Raw genomic sequence first — 19,881 nt, forward strand, 5'->3', positions numbered from 1 at the left:
GTATAGCGGGGGGTCAGGATCTTTTTTGACCCAGAGAGCCAAAACACCCCAAATTTTGAAAAATATGATTCCGCCAGAGCCATACTGTGTGTCTATTAAAAAAAAAAAAAAAAAAAAAAAACTTCTGGTTTAGGATGTGCGTTTGAAGGTAAAAAAAAAAAAATGTGTGAATGCACCAATCAGCTAGACATTGTTCATTCATGTCAAGCGAGCTGGCCGGTTCCACATTTCAAATTACATTTCAAATTACAGGTTGGCGGAGAGCATGCTGCACTCATAAAAGGGGCCGAGCATGACTCACGACACGTAGCTTCCCGACCGAACCCTGTATACTACGAATAACAATTAGGTTAAAAACACTTTTCTCACAATAATTAGGAACTCATCAATGTCAATAGGCAACACTTTATTTCTAGAAATCTCTGTACATTTTTCAGACGACCGTCATGAGAAAATCCCGATGTCCGATCGCCGGTGAGTCATTTGAATTTTGTCAATACATATGAGGTTTACCTGACATACTTGCTGCTCTTTTTGTTCACGCTGTAGTTGGTGAGATGCATGAAGGTGTTCTTAATATTCTTTGTCGTCCTGTCATACTTGACGGTGGCAAATCTGAGTATAAGCAGAAGTTTTTTTTAACCCACAAAAACTGGAGGTGGGTAATAACGCCTTACATTTACTCCAATTCAGTAACCTCTTGAGATAAATGCACTTTAAAGAGTCGTTTCACCACACCATACTTTGTGAAACGCTATATAATGGAACCCCAAAAGGGTCCAAATTCAAGAAATAAACACAAATACCATTTTCATAAATAACAGGCAACTTGTGTGTCATGTGGCCCTTAAATTGTAAAATAAGGTGATATTATTATGAAAAAGATTTTACACAAGAGTTTTTTTTTTTTTCTTTAATGATGCCTTTTTTGACAATAGCCTTTTTATTTCACAATTTGGTTTTTCAGCCCAATGAGGCTACTGTTGGCAAAAAAAGAAAAGTAAAATCTAAAATGTAGAATAGGAAAAATGTAACGACTAGTAGTGGAGTAAAAGTGGAGAAAAGTAAGGAGTACATTTTCCTCAAAAAGTGACTCAAGTAAATGTAACCCACCTCTGTGAATGACCAAGTGAAAGATTGTGTTAGTTTTTCTAGGTGTTTTTCAGGAGGGAGGCACAAATGCCACATGCACAACAATGAGAATTCCTTGGCACGCATTATGTACCTGAATTCCAACACAAGCCAAAGGAATGTCGAGAGATAAAAGAGGGAGCAGGAATTCAAGCCCCATTTATTACTCACGCTTGTTAATTAGGCCAAAAACAACGCTGTGGTTTGCTGCACATACACTGCTTGTTCTATCAAGCTATAATCATTTACCTGTATAATTAGGAACGCAATGCCCCTTCAGCTCATAATAAAAAGTAACATAGCACATTGTAAGATGATACCTTTAAAAATACCGTGGAACCATGGAGAACTTTCACCAATTCAAGAAAAAAAAATCAGAGCCGTCTCTTTCTGGCATGTTAATACTGCTATCTGCTGGTCAATAGAGAAATGGCAACAATTGGTTCAATTTTTTAAATGTAGGATTTCAATGGAGAAATTTTAACCTACCGACCGGTATGTTAAAAATTCAAAGTGTGTGGAAGAAAAAATGACAAAAAATATATTTTGTCACTGATTTTTCTTGAAATGTGTGCTTCCTCTAAACAAATGAACACATGCATAATCCGGTAAAATTCCGATATACACTCACCTGGCGAGGCCTTCCTCATACACATAGATGAGGAGGGGATCATATGACGTCACCAACACATACAAGCGCATATCAAACTTGAAATCTGAGTTGAAATAAAAGCAAATTAAGGAGATTCTCTCACGGCAACTATATTGAATAGCAAAGAAATGACGTACCATCTATCAGCAGAGGGTTGTGAATATAGCGGGACACCAATATGTTGTCATCCACTGAAATTTGATTTGGCTGTAGGCGATAGAAACCAAAGCACAAATGATTCTATAATAGTATATTTTGAAAAATGGCAGTTACTCATAAGCAGAAAAACAAACTATTTTCATCCTTCTGCTGCCAGTTTCTCACCAGTAGACACCCAATCTGTTTGAACTGGACAGTTGTTCATTCGCTGCCATCCCTCCCACATCAAACTATGAACATTTTCTCTTTCTTAAATGCAGGATTCTATATACTGTACTCCTTTTTTGCAGTCGAAGCCAAAATGAGCCCAAATTTCAGACTTATAAAAGGACTCATCCGAGCAACCGCTAGAGGGCAACGTACACAAATCTCTACTCGGATTGGTCTAATGTTGTTACCCCTGCAGACTGAAAGGCCACGCCGCTGCGCGCTGCCCACTACTGGACGGCAGTAGAAGCGCAGCCACCGAATTGTTTAATTCCACCAAAAATCAATACAGATGGATTTTGAATCGATATGAGAATTGCGTGACCTAATATCACGATATATAGACTTGAATGATTGACAGGTCAGATTCCACTTTCACTGCGCAATGCCTTGAAGTTGGGGGCCGCCCTACCGTCGGCTTCAGTGTTTCGCAGTTGGTCACAGAGTCAACACATGCAGTGATCCGACGCCTAATTTAGGATTGAAAAAGTTCAAAAGCTGTACCGCATGCGAACAGGAAGGATTGTCTCGGGAGTGATTTGTTCGAGGATTCAAAGTAATTACCGTATTGGCCCAAATATAAGACGGCCCTGATTATAAGACGACCCCCTCTTTTTCAAGACTCAAGTTGAAAAAAGACTTTTTGAACACCAAATTCATTTTTATACAGAAAATAATTACAGTACATCTGAAACAAATGAGTATAACAATATATTTGAGAGAGAAAAAGCATGTTATTTTGCCTCATTCAAGTCTTAATATCTGAACATTTAAATATGTATACTAAAGTGCAATCCCATTCGTAAATGAATGGCTTCTGGTTTTTGCAATGTAAATAAACCAATCTATTGGGATAAAACAACAAAATTGCATTAACTATCATAGTACGGTCTAACTGTAACTGTAGTCTTGAAACATCTGAATAAGGAAAAACATTGCTATAAAATAATGCAAACTGGTTCAACTTGAGAGTAGCTGAGTTCTGTCATGACAGAACATTGCTTCAATGATATCTGGCCCCATCTAGCGTCGTAAATGGGTATAATGTCTAGACCGCCAATATAAGACGACCCCCACTTTTTTAGTCGTATTTCGATGCAAAAAACACCGTCTTATATTCGGGCCACTACGGTATTATATTTTTCGTACCATGCGTGCATTTTGAAACGTTGTGAAAAAAATCAATGGGAGAAATTAACCGGTATGGACTAGCATTATTCTTCGACATATTTACATAAAGTTCATGCAAACTGCCAGTTTTTTTTTTCTTTTGCTTTTGAAAAAGAATCTAGACTGTTTCACATACATATCGATAAAGAATTCAGGGATTTAAGCATTTATTCACGAGAATTCTTTGTCTGTGATTCCACTCGGTCAGCTTTGACGGCCTCGCCAACAATGCAGGCCCCCTATTTATCGGCCCCGTGTCCCGTCAATACATTATGAAGTCTATGCACGATATATCTCAGAATCGATTTTTTGAATCATCCCTAATTATGCCGAAGTGCATTTATAGTGTTGCAGTGGCATACAATAATATTATCATATTCTTGAAACACTGTAATCAAATATGAAAAGGACACAAAAGATGAACAGAGGTCACATTGTCTCACATCAGGTTAAAAATACACTGTAGGTTACCAAGTTGACTTCAAAAACCTCAAAGCTGGCTTCACTTCAGAGAAAACATACTGTATCTTCCAACATCCCATTCTTTTTATAAAAATGCCACAGAAGAAAAATGGTGCAAATGTTTTCAGAAACTTGGGGAGCTAATTCAAAAAAGTCCAAGACCTTTAAAAAGTGGATAACCAATTCATTCAGATTACAAAGCCAAGTTGAGCAGTCACATATAACATCTGCTCAACCACAAAGAATGATCGGACAATTCTTTTCATTATTAGTCTCACTTCACACACCGGTGACTTACACACGTGAAATCTTACTTTATGAAGCAACTGGATAACAGTTGTGGGGAATCCAAGGTGAGAAAGGCAGACCACACTCTTTCTCAGCTCATATACATGTTATTTCTAGTCAATTGACCCTGAAAACAAGGGAATTTAAGGAGATGTGTTCTTGCAGTGTAAACTGTAAATTTGTGATCAGATTTTCATTTTTTCCTTCTTGTTTTGACTGACTGGTTAACAGATTCATGTTTCAGATTATTCCACTAACTCAGGGGTCAGCAACCTTTTTGGTGTGGAGTGCCACTTTCAAATTTTCTTGTCAATCAGTGTGCCACCCCAAGATTAATGACGCGCATCCGAATTTTTATATTCAGCAGAGCTGTAATTTTACTCCAAATAAAAAAAAACATGGACATACATTTAATTTGTATAACTACCATTCGTCTTCATCAATTAACTAAAAACTAATGCATATTGTCGAAAATATCAAAACTTGAAAATAAGTGCAACAGTAATAACAGCTGTACAGCTGCACCATTTACTGCAAACATATCACACACACACACACACCCCAGCACGCAAAGGGGAACAGGTGTGATTCTCAGTGCAGGTCTCTCACAGTACAGAGAGCCTTCAAAGTCAGAACAGCCGACTCTTACATTTTGTCTTGTTCACTAGCAACTTAAACAGTGAATTATATATATACAATTTTAGATTTTATATTACAAATATAAAAGATACCTACTTTAATGTGTTCCTTGGCCCTGCTTTCTATGAATTTTCATGTTTTGTCTCGTAGTGGCGTTTGACACCTGTTGTGCGACACACAACTCTCTCGAGGCATAATGCACAAAAAGAGCTACCAGAAGTAACCAGGCAACCATTTGTTACCGGTATCCCCAAGGGGCCGCTGTCCCCTACAATATGATCGGCTTGCTTGTTAAGCGTAGAAGAAGAATTGGGCGTCTGGGCGAGAAAAAGAGAGGGAGCGATGGAAGGTGTTGAGAGAGAGCGGAGAGCGCCGTGAACAGGAGAGAAGAGGCTGTGTCCCCCGCTGGTTTTTGTTTTGTTTAATAAAAGTCTCCAGTAAAACGCCATCCAACGCGTCACAGTGTTTTTATACACGTTGCCACCTCTCCGAAAGTAAGCACCGGACGAATCGACGGCAACGAGCCACGTTAATCGCCGGTCCACTCCATACTACAGTGCAAGCATCGCTTCACCCGCTGCCCTGACCTGACGGCTGGCAATCGGGGTCCAACCGGAGTGTTGCGATGCGCCGGGACAGGGGTGTACAGCCCCGTATCTTAAGCGACCGGCCTCCGCGCCGGGGCGAGGGTGTGACATCGGGATCTCAATTCAAAGTTAAAGCGACGGGGCTCCCGGCGCGGACGCCGGCGATTCGCCGGCTGTCTACTCGCTTACTGGCCCGCCAGCCTCCACGCTGGGGCTTGGAGTAACAGTACCAAAAAGTGCAGACTGGTAACACTGTGTACTTCCACCAGCTCTCTGAGTGGTTGGCTTCGTGACACTTTAGTAGCGGGTGCTGAATTGAGCGCGCAGAATTGAGCGCACAGAGAAAAAAAAAAAAAAAACGACGAGCGCAGGAATCGAGAAATTGAAGAGCTGGAAGTGTGCTCAAAATCCATAATTGTTCGCAAATAACGCTATAGGCAGAGGGGTCGGGAGGGACGCTCCTGTAAAGCCCTAAATAACAGGGCGTGCAACTAAAAATGTCTTAATTTCAGGTTTAAAAAAATATATATATTTTTTTTAATTATTTTGCCATGCGCGCGCGTGTCACTGGTTAACCCTTCGCGTGCCAGTGCTGACACGCGTGTCATAGGTTGCCGACCCCTGCACTAACTTGAAGTCAATATTACTATTTGTTCTTATTAAACCCGTACATCTAAAAGTTGCTCGTTTTTCTCCCAAATCAAAAAAAATGTGCTTCCAAAAAATGTTTTGAACAATATATACTCTTAAATTAAGAACGTTTCTGTCACATTTACTTACCCCCCTTAAAATAAGAAACACTCCACTATAACTTGAACAATTGACAGAGTTCACCTCAAACAGAATTGATATTTTTATGATAAGAAACAAATAAGAAAACACCTAAGAAAACAAGTGTTTCAAGATTATTTCATGATTAAACTTTTGTTCTGTTGCCTACAATGAGTGACTTAAGTTTTTTTTTCTTTTTCAGGTTTAATTTCCTTGATTTGTTGCTTAGAATTAGTTGGTTTTTGTTTTTTTTTTGCTTGTTCTAAGCAACATGTTGGTAAGAGTGAAGGTTTAATGCATTTTTTAAAAGACTGAATATACTCGATTTGTTGCTCGATACCTGGTACCTCGACATACGGTCGCATCGACGTACGATCCTTTCGACATCAGACGTAAAATTGGACTCGTCATTTGTTTCGACATATGACGATTGACGACGTGCTGGAATTTTATTGTTTTTCCGCAAGACGGACGCACGGCGGATTTTCTTGTGGGAGAAACCAACATGGGTCGCATGCGCAGAACCGCAAAGTTGCAATTTTTGACAGGGAGCAAAATTTGTCAGAACACCGGTGTCTTATGATTGGAATCACTCCATTGCAGTCAGGTGCTGCTTGTTTTAGCAGAAACTTCATCGGTTAAACGGTCTGTCCTCCATCTGTAGGAAGAAAAACCAGGACCCACAGCCGGCGGCCCGTGAGGACCGCTTTGGACACCCCCGGTCTATGATCTCGACGGTCCTCCTCCGAACTCCGTTGGCCGCTCTTTAGTCGAGGTGACTATTATTATTATCGTAACATCGGCAAGGAAGTCGCCAGTTTTCATTTCAGAACTTGTGCAACACAACACGGCTATTGTCTGCCAGCCGTAGCCAGAGAAAGGGAAAAACTTCACTCTTCTGCACCTCTGTCACTCGTCAGTCACACGGTGCGTTCTGGAACAGCGTGCAAAACAAAAGCGCTACATTAGAAACCAATTTGTTACATTAACTTATTATCATTACCTGTATTATTGTTATGGCGTAGTTTTTTTTAATCATTTTTATTGTTAGACTTAGCCGGTTACCTTTTTTTTTCCTGTAATCACATCCTTTTGCTCTTTTTGGATTTTGCTCGTCACAAATCTTTGTCTTTTTTGGACATTTTTTTCTGCAACCAACTCTCGCCGCCTTCATTTTTGCTACACCCGGCCAGACTTTTTGCGCTGCATGGCACAAAACAATGGTATTATTCCGATTTGTATTGATAATTTCTTTTTTTTCGATGTGTAATTGCTATTAGTAATTGTACCTTGTACAGGTATTTGTGAAGGAGGGGTCTAGCAGGGGTCTTTGGGTTATGGAAGCAATTCGTCGAATTGTAATGTGGGAAAATCCCGCTGGACATACGACCATTTCGACTAATGACGAATTTAACCATGAAATTCGTATGCAGAGATACCACTGTATAAGGGATTTGAGTCTTTCTTGAAAGATTTCATTCTTTATTTTTGCTTATCATACACAAAACGTTTCTCAAAATGAATGTTTAAAGCTTTTTTTAAAGACTAAATACACTCCTTTTTTTGCTTGAAAAAGGTATGTTAACCTTATTTTCAACCTTTTTAATTTTCTTACTTCAAGAAATCTGAGTGAGGAAAAGCACTGGCAGATCATTTCACTTTATTCCTTGTAGATTGACACTGAAAGCGAGAAATTTGAAGGATAAAGACAGATGAACATTCACACTCACAAGTGGAATTGATGAATTTCATCTCAACTGTAAACGTTAAATTTGGAGGTGAAAGATATATTTGTCATCATTGTCAAATTCCCTCACTGCTTCTAAAATAACCAGATGAGATGTTTTCCCAGCCACTGCTTGCTCGGGGGGAAAAAATGGTGTTACTCACATTGCTGACTAAGTAAATGCCTCGTCCTCTTGAAGACGCTACCGGTTTAATAATCCACGGTCCCCTATCCCTGGCGTAACAACCTGATTGGAAGGAAATATTTGGAGTGAGCTTTGAACAATGTACAACAACAACAAAAAAGTCACTGTAATATGTTGATTACAACCGCAATCAACTCACTATTAAACTAGAAAATGAGATTGCAATGGTGGCTTTGCTGCGATGGTCGGTATATATGGGTTCACTTCCTGTTGATTTTGAGGAATCTCCAATTTCTTGTAGCTATTGGGTCAATTCCTGTCAATTTGGAGGGATTTTCAGTTCACTTCCTGTTCATATTGGGTCATTTTCTGATAATATAGGTGGATTTCAAGGCCACTTTCTGTTGCGTTGGGGGCATTTCAGGTTCACTTCCTGTTGGTTTTGAGGCATTTCAGGGTCAGTTGCTCTAGATATTGTATCACATCATGTTGATTTGGGGGAATTTCAGGGTCACTTCCTGCTCATGAATAGAATAGAATAGAATAGAATAGAATAGAATAGAATAGAATAGAATAGAATAGAATAGAATAGAATACCTGTATTGTCATCATAGAGTTGTACAATGAAATGATGGCGCATCTGCCTTTACAGTGCAGGGTAAGGTAAGTGAAAATGTGAAAAGTTATTTACAAAGTATATAAGTAGAAATAAGCACAAAATGTGTGTAAAATAGTCCTACGTACAAGCAGTGGATCACTTAGGTTGGAGTGAATTGAAGTTTTTGTGCTATTGAAATGAACGGTGAACAGCAGCATTGGAAATCAAGGGGAAATTTGGGCCATTACAAATGAATGGGTATGTTTTTGGCCAAACTCAACGTTATTAGCGATCTTTTATGCCCCTTTGTGTCCTGATTTTTTCCATGATGTAATTTGGACAAAAAAATTGAAATGTCACTTTTCTGTCGAAAAAGCCACATTTTAGGGCCAACCATCATTTTTGAGGTGTCGAAGGAACGAGGACGTTTTGGTGTACGAACGCTATCGGTGGGTCGAACCATTTTGGCTGGGAAGAAACACCATTGGGAAAAAAAAAAAAGCGAACGCTATCGGTGGGTCGAACCATTTTGGCTGGGAAGAAACACCATTGGGAAAAAAAAAAAAGAAGTTTATGCATGACATGCAAAGCATCAATTAGTACAACATCATACTGTCTTCATAAAGGTCAAATCTATATTAGAGGCCAACATGCATTGGATCTCATTACAATGGATATTGTGTATCTTATTTTGCAACGTTCTATGAAGAACAATGCACTTCTTGGATAAGTAGGAAGGTACGACCCAGGACACGCTGGAGAGTCTCTCGGCCGGCGGGGATCGCGCCGGAGGAGCTGGTTGAGGGGGGGGGGTGTCTCTGCTAAAGCTGCAGACACCAGATTAAGCGCTAGATGATGGATGGAGGGAGGGAGGTACTTACTGCAGAATTCCTGGTATTCCGATGGAAGCACAAAGGTCTGCGGAACTATGTGGAAGTTATGGAAGCCGTGGGCCACCTGCATTCGCTGGATATTTTTATAAAGACGATCTTTGCGGGTCAGTTCATAAGATCTGCAATTCCACATGATAAATGTCAGGAATGTGAAAAACCTCCTTTACTTACACAAAAGTATCAGTGACAAATATGGCAAAAAAGATAGGGTTGGAAAAAGATCAATATGACAACACTGCAAATTTATAACGTATACATCAGATTATTTTTCTTAAATCTAGTCCTATCATTTTGTCGTTGACTGTTCTCAAATGAATGTGTCAGATTATTCTACTTCCCGGTACTAATAGTAAATAATACTATCTGTTCTCCAAGCCCATACATCTAAAAGTTGGTCATTTGTCTCCTATATCAAGAAACATTTTCTTTCAAATGATGTTTTGAACAATATCTATTCTCACATTAAGAACATTTCTGACAAATAAACTTCTTTTGCTCATTTATTGCTTAAAGTAAGTCTTAAGCTAGCAAGTTTTGCAGCAAACATTCACTGGCTGCCACCCTCCCAGGTCAAACGGACTGGACGTCTACTCACAGCAGAGGGATAAAAATAGCTTGTTTATTAGTTGTTTTATACAGAATGATTTCCTGACCGATGTATCGATAACTGTTGTTGAACATCGCTGTCGTGAGACTTATATCACAAATCGTATCGTGAGCTACCCGGAGGTTCCCTAGTTTGCATGCATCTGTACACTTTTTCCTTTGACTGTGGAAGGAATAAATGAATGAATGAATTTATTGTCATTGTCATCATCATCAGTATCATTGACAGCTACAGAGTGTGGGATAGTTTAGCCAAGAAAGAGAAACATTGACACAGAATATGGAGTAGTAAATCAATCAATAAATCACTTAACAAAGAGAACATATATTGTGAAATTGGAAAGAATTACATAACACACCTTATTTCAATGTTGTTTTCATTCAATTTGAAAAGGTAAGAAAGAAAGATAGTTCCCACCTGGGAAAGTGGTTGACCTTCTGGAAATCTTGAAAGTTTCGGAGTAGGTAAGGTTTCAGGTGGGATCCCGTCCACATCAGATTAAAATCATTGCTATTTGGGTGAACCTGAAAAAACATTTGTATCAATTTGCTGCTGGGGGATTGGTGAAGTAGCACGCTCTCAACTCTGGAGACGCTCGACGTCCACACGGTTTCAAGACCCGTGGGAATGTAGTCCAGTCAATACACACGCACAATATGCCACGTGCCAACTACAACATTTTTATAAATGACCATCGCGACAGTTGTTGTTAACAAATTGTTATTCCCACTAAATTGTTATTCTCATTCAATCTTCTAGATTGCACGCAAACAATAACTGACAATAAACTGACAAACTATTCAACCGGCAGGCAGGTTTCCAAACGCAGCAGTTCATCAGTTTCCCACAATGCCTAGCGCAGCTTAGCTCACCGATTGCTACCCGATGAGTGAGTACCGGGAGCCGTGGCAAAATCAAACTTTGCTATAAAAGTTTACCATCATCGGCAGCGCAACGATGCGACACCAAACGGGATTTCACTGATCCCGCCGGTACAAGGCTCCGACAGAAGTCAACAAGTGCCATTATAAATGTATCTATCATGAGAAACTTAACAACTGAGCAGGCGCTCTGGCAACACGTCACAGGCAGCGGTACCGTAGTATTCTGTGCAAAGTGTCAATTTCAAGACATGCTAATTGTGAAGAAAAACTCCATTTTGAATTTGCTTTTATTAACATAGATGACGGAACCAGAAACACAGCTACTTAGAATATTATACTAACATTCAACCAAATACACCAACGCAGAATACAAGACTAATACAATATACTGCGTCTCTGTGTACACACATAACCCAATATACAACAGAAGACACATCTCTTGGACTACTCCTTATTGTAGTCTGTAAATGCCTGATCTCTTGCCAAACCCCCTACCTAGTAGATGGCGGTAATGCCACATGATACATGGGGGAAACTGCCAACAAAAACAAGAAGAAGAAGAACTACTCCCCCCCTTCTACTAGTAGAAGCCACATCAACGCAGGCAGGCGGAGAGATTCTCTTCAAATTGGTCCCGTGAAAAATCATAAAAACCGGACATTTTTATGAATTCATAAAACCCGGCCGGACGATACGGAGGAAGTGAAATGAGGACCTTTCCGGGCAAAAGAGGACGTTTGGTCATCTTAGCGAATTGTGAACACAAATTGACAATGACATGTCGTTGACATGGTGTTCGCGCACCTGCCCCTTTGCCCCTACTTGCCCAAAGTGCTCCTTTTGACTGGGCTTGGTTTTTTTGTGCGTATGTGTGTGCAGGCACACCACCGAGTACTTTACTTGAGCACCGAAAACACCTTTTTAAAGGAAAAAAAAAAAAAAATACAAAAAACGTCTGCGTGCCGCTAATAACCCTCCCCTCCCCCCTTCCCTGCACGCCAACTCACTTGCTCGCCCGGTAAATGTCGGGCCAATCGCCTACGACCCCACCGGCTTCCGCGCTGGGGCAGGGAGTAATAACGTGGCTTCCGCGTCGCATCGCGGCACTCAGTTGGGACCCCAATGTCACACCCCCGCCCCGGCGCGGAGGCCGGCCGCTGATCGCTTCGCATCGCGACTCTGGTGGCGAGCAACCCAATAGCCAGGCGTCAGATGGGCGAGTGCTCGGTCTGCGCGAGGCGGTGCGGGGACCAGTAGCCACGGGTAAGGGTTCCCGTGTTGAGTCTAATTAAACGGCAGGCTCTCGTATGGAGGGGCGCGCCTCGCATTGAGCCCGTCGTCTGCCTGAGGCGCGTTATTTTCGGCTGGGCCTTGAGCTGACGATCCCCTGATTTTCCCCCGTTTTTCGTGGTTAATGGGGACTAGAACCCGCCGCGATAAGTGAAAACCGCGAAGTAGCGCCCGCCACCTTTGTTTTTTCCTTTTTTTGTGCGTGTTCAATGTTTTTGTTCAGATTGACATTGACTGAGTCACAGCCAGAAAGTCATGATGACAGTGTTGATTTCTATTCACTATTCCCCCCTCCCAATTAAAGTATGTCACAGACACGGCCAATCATACTGTAAAGCTGCATGGTTAAACTGGAAGTTATGTTGTTGTCAGGTGTATTAAATGCTTGTTCAAGTTTTGAACCATGAGCACCTGCCCCTCCACCGGTCAACAGTACACATTTGACTGCTTATTTTGGGGGAATTCTAGGGGAAACTGCAGTAGAGCAATTGCCTCTGTACTCCACCCACCTTTACTTGAATTTTGAAGAGTAACAAAGTTAAATGTAGAAACCGCCGAATGACAAAGTCATCATGTTTACATGCGACCGGGTAGGACATGCAGTCAGCGATGGCCTCGGCCAATACACCCTGCTCCGGTGACAAAATGATTGCTAACTCACATACTCATTACGTTCATCTGTTTTGCTCGATTCCAGCCATTCATTAGGACGGAGGCTATTTATTACGACGGAGGCCGCGTTCGCATCGGAGCTCGAGGAGACAGATGTTTGCAATAAACTAGCCTTATTAAAGTCCGGCTCTGTGGTAGACACTCGTCCGCCTTACCGGGAGTGAAGAAGCATTGAAATGAAATAAAAAGAGAATGAGTCGGAACTGCTCGGAAAAAGAAATAATGGGGATCGTATGGACCGTGGAAAGCAGCTTAATGCTCATTTTGGTTCTTTCCATGTGAGCATTATTATTTGGGTGTGCTACGCTACACAAATGCGCATTACCTCATGGAAACCATGCTTGGTCAGTATCCCCCGCACCAGCCGACTCTCGGTGCGCACGATCTTGAAGGTCATGTTGTATTGCTCTAACAAAGGAAACAGATTGTCATTTGACAGACAGTTCAACCGCTGAAAACATATTGTACAATTTTCTTTTCCGAATAATACATTTTTTTCAGAATAATACGTTAAATGTAGGGCTGCAGCTATCGATTATTTTAATAGCCGATTAATCGTCTACTAGTTATTTCAAATAACCGAGTAATCGGATAAGGAACATGAAAAATTAAAATACCTCAGCTGCGTCAAATAAATGAGGATCTATGTGCAACAAAAAAACAATTGGCTATCTTCCATAGCAAACGTCGGCTAGCTTAAATGCTATAAAATGCTAACTTTTTTTTCCAATGCTCTCAATAAATCGTTCAGACACATATTCCTACAAAAAACGGCTAAATATACTTATTAACGGAATTTCAAATGCATTAAAAAACATTAACTCAAACAACTACTTAGCTTATGTTGGTCTTAACAGGGAGCAGGTGGATTCATCCAAATCAATACAACTAAAAGCAAACACTTTCAAAATAAACCATTACAACCCCACTTTAATTAAACGAATACTCAAAGCAGCAAAATTTAATTTGAATCTTTTTTTTCTAATCAAATACTCGAGTTAATCGATTATTCGTTGCAGCACTAGTTAAAAGTCAAACTTCTTAAGTCTAATATAACGTATGACCACACACAAAATATACAAATGTCTGGAGATGTGTTCACTGAGCATCACTGTTTTTTTGGGGGGGGGGGATATTCAGCTATACCTTTACTATGTGAATCCTCTCTAGCGGTAAAACAAATCTTCAATGCGAGTGCAGTAGTGCTGTTTATTTTATGATGAGATTGAAACTAATTGACTTTCAAATTTACAAACATTACGCAGCAAGCCGGTCGCTGTTATTAGCAGCCCTTTCAATTTTCGTCTTAGTCTTTTGGACAAAATGCTAGTTTTGAGTCTTATTTTAGTCATTTCAAAAGGTGTTCGTCTTCGACGATGAAAACAGGGTTTCTACAGGTACCGGCAAATCTCATTTCAATCTTTTTAGTGCCACTTTAAACAAGTTTCATGCTTATGCCCAACTGCAGATAGTTTCAGATAATGACTTTTTAACCGATATTGTCCAACTCCAAAAATCCGATACCAATCCGGTCGTGGGCTTAACACATTATGACAAAGTTCATGCCGCAGGTCTTAATGCACAATTCCCTTTTTTTGTCATATCCGTTTTTTTTTGGCGTACCCGTTCAGACCGCCTTTGTCCATTGAGCCCGTTGAAGTATCACGCATGCGCACGAATTCGCAGTCCGAGATGCGCCGAGCAAACTGACCCGCGTGCGCAGGAGCATCAAATAACTTTAGATGACGCACACACACACATACGGACAGTTTGCCACGACTCCTGGCCGTGTAAGCAATCTTGAAATATTGCTCATTTGGAGCAGAGAGAAAACCGAGCTTTCTCAGGCTTCTCCTCAACCCATTTCATTGTTTTATGACTGTTGTCAAGCCCGCTCCTTCCCCAAAAGCCGTATTCAAAGCAAGCTAGGCGCTAACGCGCAGCCGTTGAATTCTGATTTGGGGGACTGGACAGTTCAGACCGCAGCCACATTCTGGAAACATGGCCCAGATTGGATTTTAACCACATTGGAAAGTGACCTACATCGGATTTGAAATGGTCCACTTTTGTGCAACTTTTCCCGTTCAGACCGTCAAGTTAATGCCTCATTTGAGTCGGGAAGACACGAAAAAATTTGGATTCGTGCATTAAGACTTGCAGTATGAACCTAGCCTAATTGCATTGTGATGCCCCACAAGATACTTTAATCATGATAAATGTAACAACTTCAAGGTTTTCCAATTAACATTCTGTGAAAAATAAGGGAGCAACTTCAACTGAAGTTATGAAAAACTATATTTATTGTTGAAATCAAAACAAAGAAAGAAGGCATCTACATTCATTTTAAAGGCAACATGTATATTGGCCCAAAACCGATTGTGAAAAACAAATGTGAATATCATTTTTAAATGATTTTAGCGGCTGATATTGTATTAATAAAAGATGTAAAAAAAAAAAAAAAAAATTTTTTTAATTGCTTTTTTTTTTTTTTTTTTAAGTTTCTTTAACTGTCAAGTTTACATCATTTTAATGCCTCGAATATTTTGTTGAATGCTTTTTAAAGCCTGAATTTGAACAAAATCCATTTAATGCCTTTTGATCCTTTGTAATGACCCGCATATACCCTGGAAAACTCAAAATGTTTTTGTCCGGAAAAATTCTAAGATATTAGTCTAAAAATAGGAATCAAGGTTTCCAACAATTTCGAATGAACATTGAGAGACTGGCACGAGTTGTAGCCTGTACGAGGACGTCCACTACGTCAGGGTTTTCCCGATCGTGGTATTCGCAACCGGAAGCGCGGAGCACGACTACTGTATGCCGTAGCCCACGGCAATAAAATGTAAACAACACTACAAGAGTTTAAGAAGACACTTGCTTTGCTAAAATGAATGCTAACGCGAACGCTACGTGTTACATTTAGTGTGTGATGATCACTCAGCACAGACCTTTAAATACTAAAGCAATATTGTATATCCGCTCTTGCCAAGATGGGAAAACAAATAATACCATGTGTTTCAACACAAACACGGAGCGCAGCCTAGCTTGAATGACATCATTGTTTAGAAGTCTTTGGCAGTGAACCACCACCAGTCACCGGTGACGGTCAGGGTGGAGGGGGGCGCGGCACATGTGACGTGAGTGACACAACCCAAACACTGCTACCATGCAGGCTGACTAACTCCAGGTGCAATCAGAAAATATCCCAGAGCATATAACGGAAACTACGGCGTCTCGTCAGATTCATCTAGGAAAGTTGCTTTGAACTCGTTATCGTCTCGCCGTCCTAAAAAATATGTTCCTCGACGAAATGTTTTCGTCATCTTCGACAAAAACAACGTTGAGTCAAAGAAGCGCTTGTTTGACTTTGGAGGTTCTTCTCCTCCAAAAAATTGAAGAGCTAGAAAGTACCTCCGCCAGAATATGTGGGTCGATCCTTTGACACGATCGCTTCGGGGAAAAACAGGAAGATTGGGGTTGTCCTGCTGAGCCCGCTCCAGGCAACGAGAGGACGGTTCCTAGTCATTCAAAATAGACACAAAAAAACAGATTGTTCTCAATATCATCAAGAGGAGGAGCTGGTCAAGAACAAAACCCACCCACCTACTGTACTAACAAATGATGTTACACTATCTGAGTGTACCAGATACAACTTGCTTATCAAGCTGAAAATATGATAAGACGGCATGTTGAAGTAGAAGAACTCAATCAGCCATGGCTGCTCCTGACAAGCATGCTGCGCCTAGCTTAGTCATACATACAATAGATCAGATATCATCTGATCTGTTGTTTACTTTGGACAAAAAAAAAAAAAACATGATTAAGAAATGGAAATATGATGTGCTAAGGATGTGATTTAGGATTTAAAAACTGAATCATTTTTGAACTAAAAATGTTATTTGGAGCTTTCCAGAAAAAGCCATCCATTTTCCTGACCAGTTGTTCTCATAACAGTAGGGCATATACAGTAGAACACAATCTATTCACATGAATGTGTACAGTAGTATATTTTGAACAGTGGTGGAACAAATGTGAAAAGGGCCCGGGTGGGGTGAGTATAAAAAGGCCCCCCAAGGTGAACGTCCAGCGGGTGGATGTCCCATAATTTGCGGGCCCCTCCACACTTTCGCAAGCTCTTCAAAACGATCGTCCGATGAGTGCGGCGGGGGTGGTGTTAGTGGGAAATTTTCTGCAGGCCCCAACCAGTTCAACCGGAAAGGGGGGATTAAAACTATTTTAACACTATATTGCAGCTTTCCGTTTGACCCTCCCCTTTCCCAACCACACCCCCTAAAGGCCCCGGTGCGGCAGGGGAGGAGTCAACTTATATTTGCGTCAATGGAATTGATGTACACGAGTTTCCTGTGAGTTTTTGGTCAAAAATTGTGAAAACTTGGTGAAATATTGAATGTGCCATAGGAAATGAATTGGAATTTTTGGGTCATAGAAGTTAATATTTCGGAAGAATCGTTCATTTTTTGCAAAAAACCTGAATAGAAGCCCAAGTAGCAAGAATTTTTGGAATATCTTGAAGTTGGAACGGAGTCGGAAAAGTGAGGAGAATAAGATTAAAGAGAAAAAAATAATAATAATAATAAACAGGATAACATTGATGGTAGATTTTGCATTATAGACCCTAGCCACCGACGTCACAAAATCACGTGATCGCTGTATTGTTCCGCCCCCTTGTCCGTCATTTTGTGTCTGTATTATCAATGGTCTCAATTGATCGATGCATTTCATGGAAGACCCGGTGCTTTCGGATGCCGTAAACTCACTGCATAAAAGGCGTTATGTGGAAAAGCTTCAGTTTATCCATTCGCCAGATCCATATTTGATGCCTAAATCGATGTTTTTCCACCCGCTATCTTCGCCGTCTTTGCCTGACATCTGCTAGCTACCCTGATATTTACAACTATCTTGTCCACACAAAATCAGCCAATTCTCACGAAAGTTTGAAAAACTTTAAGAGCTTGGAGGCCTATAAATACTTCGTTGCTGGTTGGGTGAAACAGGTCCTCGTCCACGAAAATTCGGCAGGAATCTTGTGCTCGGGAAGGTGAGTTACGAAATTTTCAATTCAAAATCTTTTGTTCTTGCTAACATCCACTGTCAAGTCTAATGTATTTCATGTCATTTGTCAATGGAGCTAGGGCTTTTAATGTTTATATGGTTTAGCGATAGCACTCTCACTACATACATACGTGTATGTTGTCGGCGATTAGCCTAGCAATGATCTTAATTGTGGTTGTCAGCCCAAAACCCTCTAAATATATATTAAATACATCTTACCAGATATAAAATGACTACTACATAATCTGTGGTAATCGTTTGGAGCCCAGTTTTCTCGTCGAATTGCAGCAGCCCGTCTCGCTCTCCTCTCCGGGGTCTCTCGGAATCCGGTAGAACTTCAAGTCTCTCCGTCTATCTTCTCTGTTATTGCAACCGACCGCCACACACGCCTTCACCATTTTGATTATTAATGTTAACGAGCAGAAAAACACGCCGTAAATAGGAGGAATGTACGTAGCCGTAACAGGTAAACACGATGTGTTGACGGACAATTGGGCGGCACCAGTCAGGAGGGCGGAGTTGTGACGTCACGTGGGTAGGGTCTATATGCAAAGCTACCTTCAATTACCAATCATCTAATTTTACACTAATAGCTATTAAACAAAACGTGATCATGTGTGACACTGTCAAGAGGATCAATCTTCAACGTGTTATGGATATAATTTTGGGGATGAGCGGATGACAACATACACTTAGAGAAGAGGTACAAACGAACAACTGACATGAACAGGAATTAACCTGTAAATGCCGTCAAAAGACTGACCGTGAATGCTTTGGTTTCAGTGCGATTGACAGCGCCAGGCGTCCAATCCAAACAAAATGAGTCGGATGTCTTGCTCTATCAGTGGCAGCTAGTGCGCTAACATAGACACTATTCAATGGAAGACTTTGGTAGCAACCTGTTGGTTCCTTTTTAAAATATATATAGATTCTTGGTGGGAGCATATCGATGACATTTTGGACGACAAAGTATCTTTTCGAGATATTAAACACACACACCTAATATTGAGCCACATGGATTGTTACACCCCTAATGGCTACGTATGGCAGACATGTCAACATACGGCAGATGTGTACGTGTATAGTTTGCTAGGAAATGGTATATTAACATTACAAAAAGGCTGATCCTGATATAGAGAAATTTAGCTTTATACAATTTTTTTCTACCATTATTAATTATTATCATTATTATTATTATGAGGACCCTCACTGTCACCTACTACTTAATTGATGTAAGTAAATGTCAAATTGAAGTTTTATTTTCAATTGGTGCCAACAGGGATGGCAGGCAATCCTATCTTTGAGGGTAACAGTTACCCCAACTTGCCACCCTGGTGGATCCGCGTCTGGTGACAATGTCAAGTGGATCGAGCTTCAATGTGTTACGGATATGCCGGCTGGATGAATGGATGACGTCATACACTTGGAGAAGAGGTACACAAAAACAAGTGAAAACTCACTCATGCTCATCCTCAGGGGAGGAATCCGACTCCTCCTTTTCCCGGGCAACGGCTGGCATCTCCAGGGAGAAAACTCAAATTCTGCTGAGATCAAGTATCTGCCATCGCATCTCCCTCCTGAGGCAAACCAAGACAAACAAAATATATGTCAGATTCCAAAAACTCCAATAAGAACTAACAATGCGTAGCTCTACTTTTACAACAGTCTGCCATTTGATCTCGGTAGATAACAGCGCGAGTCATTACAACTACTAAAGCCGGACCATATGTTAGCTATTCTGTGATTAAATGCGATCTTTTGTCTTCGTTTCTACGTTGTGTTGATTTAAATGTGATTTTTATGATCTTCATGTGATGTAAAGCACTTTGAATTGCCTTGTGTTGAATTGTGCTATATCAATAAATTTGCCTTGCCTTGCCTTACTACGAGATATTGACATCAGCAAATGAAAACATGATCGATAGTA

At 40.7% G+C, this 19,881-nt stretch overlaps 1 protein-coding gene and 1 long non-coding RNA gene across 3 annotated transcripts in view; one reads left to right on the top strand and one right to left on the bottom strand.

Moving 5' to 3' along the window:
* ttll5 (tubulin tyrosine ligase-like family, member 5) overlaps positions 1–19,881 on the bottom strand; it is a 122,836-nt gene that overhangs the window by 102,603 nt on the left and 352 nt on the right. For both annotated transcript variants that reach the window (XM_057859894.1, XM_057859895.1), the window contains exons 2-10: positions 19,415–19,531; positions 16,293–16,399; positions 13,207–13,289; positions 10,453–10,559; positions 9,417–9,547; positions 7,957–8,039; positions 1,921–1,990; positions 1,763–1,847; positions 514–615 (exon numbers count right to left, since the gene is read on the bottom strand). In XM_057859894.1, the coding sequence (XP_057715877.1) occupies positions 514–615; positions 1,763–1,847; positions 1,921–1,990; positions 7,957–8,039; positions 9,417–9,547; positions 10,453–10,559; positions 13,207–13,289; positions 16,293–16,399; positions 19,415–19,473 (827 nt within the window). In that variant the 5' untranslated portion in view covers positions 19,474–19,531. The remainder of the gene's footprint in view (positions 1–513; positions 616–1,762; positions 1,848–1,920; positions 1,991–7,956; positions 8,040–9,416; positions 9,548–10,452; positions 10,560–13,206; positions 13,290–16,292; positions 16,400–19,414; positions 19,532–19,881) is intronic.
* LOC130931262 (uncharacterized) lies at positions 436–19,737 on the top strand. The gene is made up of 3 exons (XR_009067186.1): positions 436–474; positions 6,731–6,841; positions 19,234–19,737. It is a non-coding gene; the product is annotated as an uncharacterized LOC130931262 (long non-coding RNA).

The sequence above is a fragment of the Corythoichthys intestinalis genome, chromosome 15, assembly GCF_030265065.1.
Source record: "Corythoichthys intestinalis isolate RoL2023-P3 chromosome 15, ASM3026506v1, whole genome shotgun sequence".
Lineage (NCBI taxonomy): Eukaryota > Metazoa > Chordata > Actinopteri > Syngnathiformes > Syngnathidae > Corythoichthys > Corythoichthys intestinalis.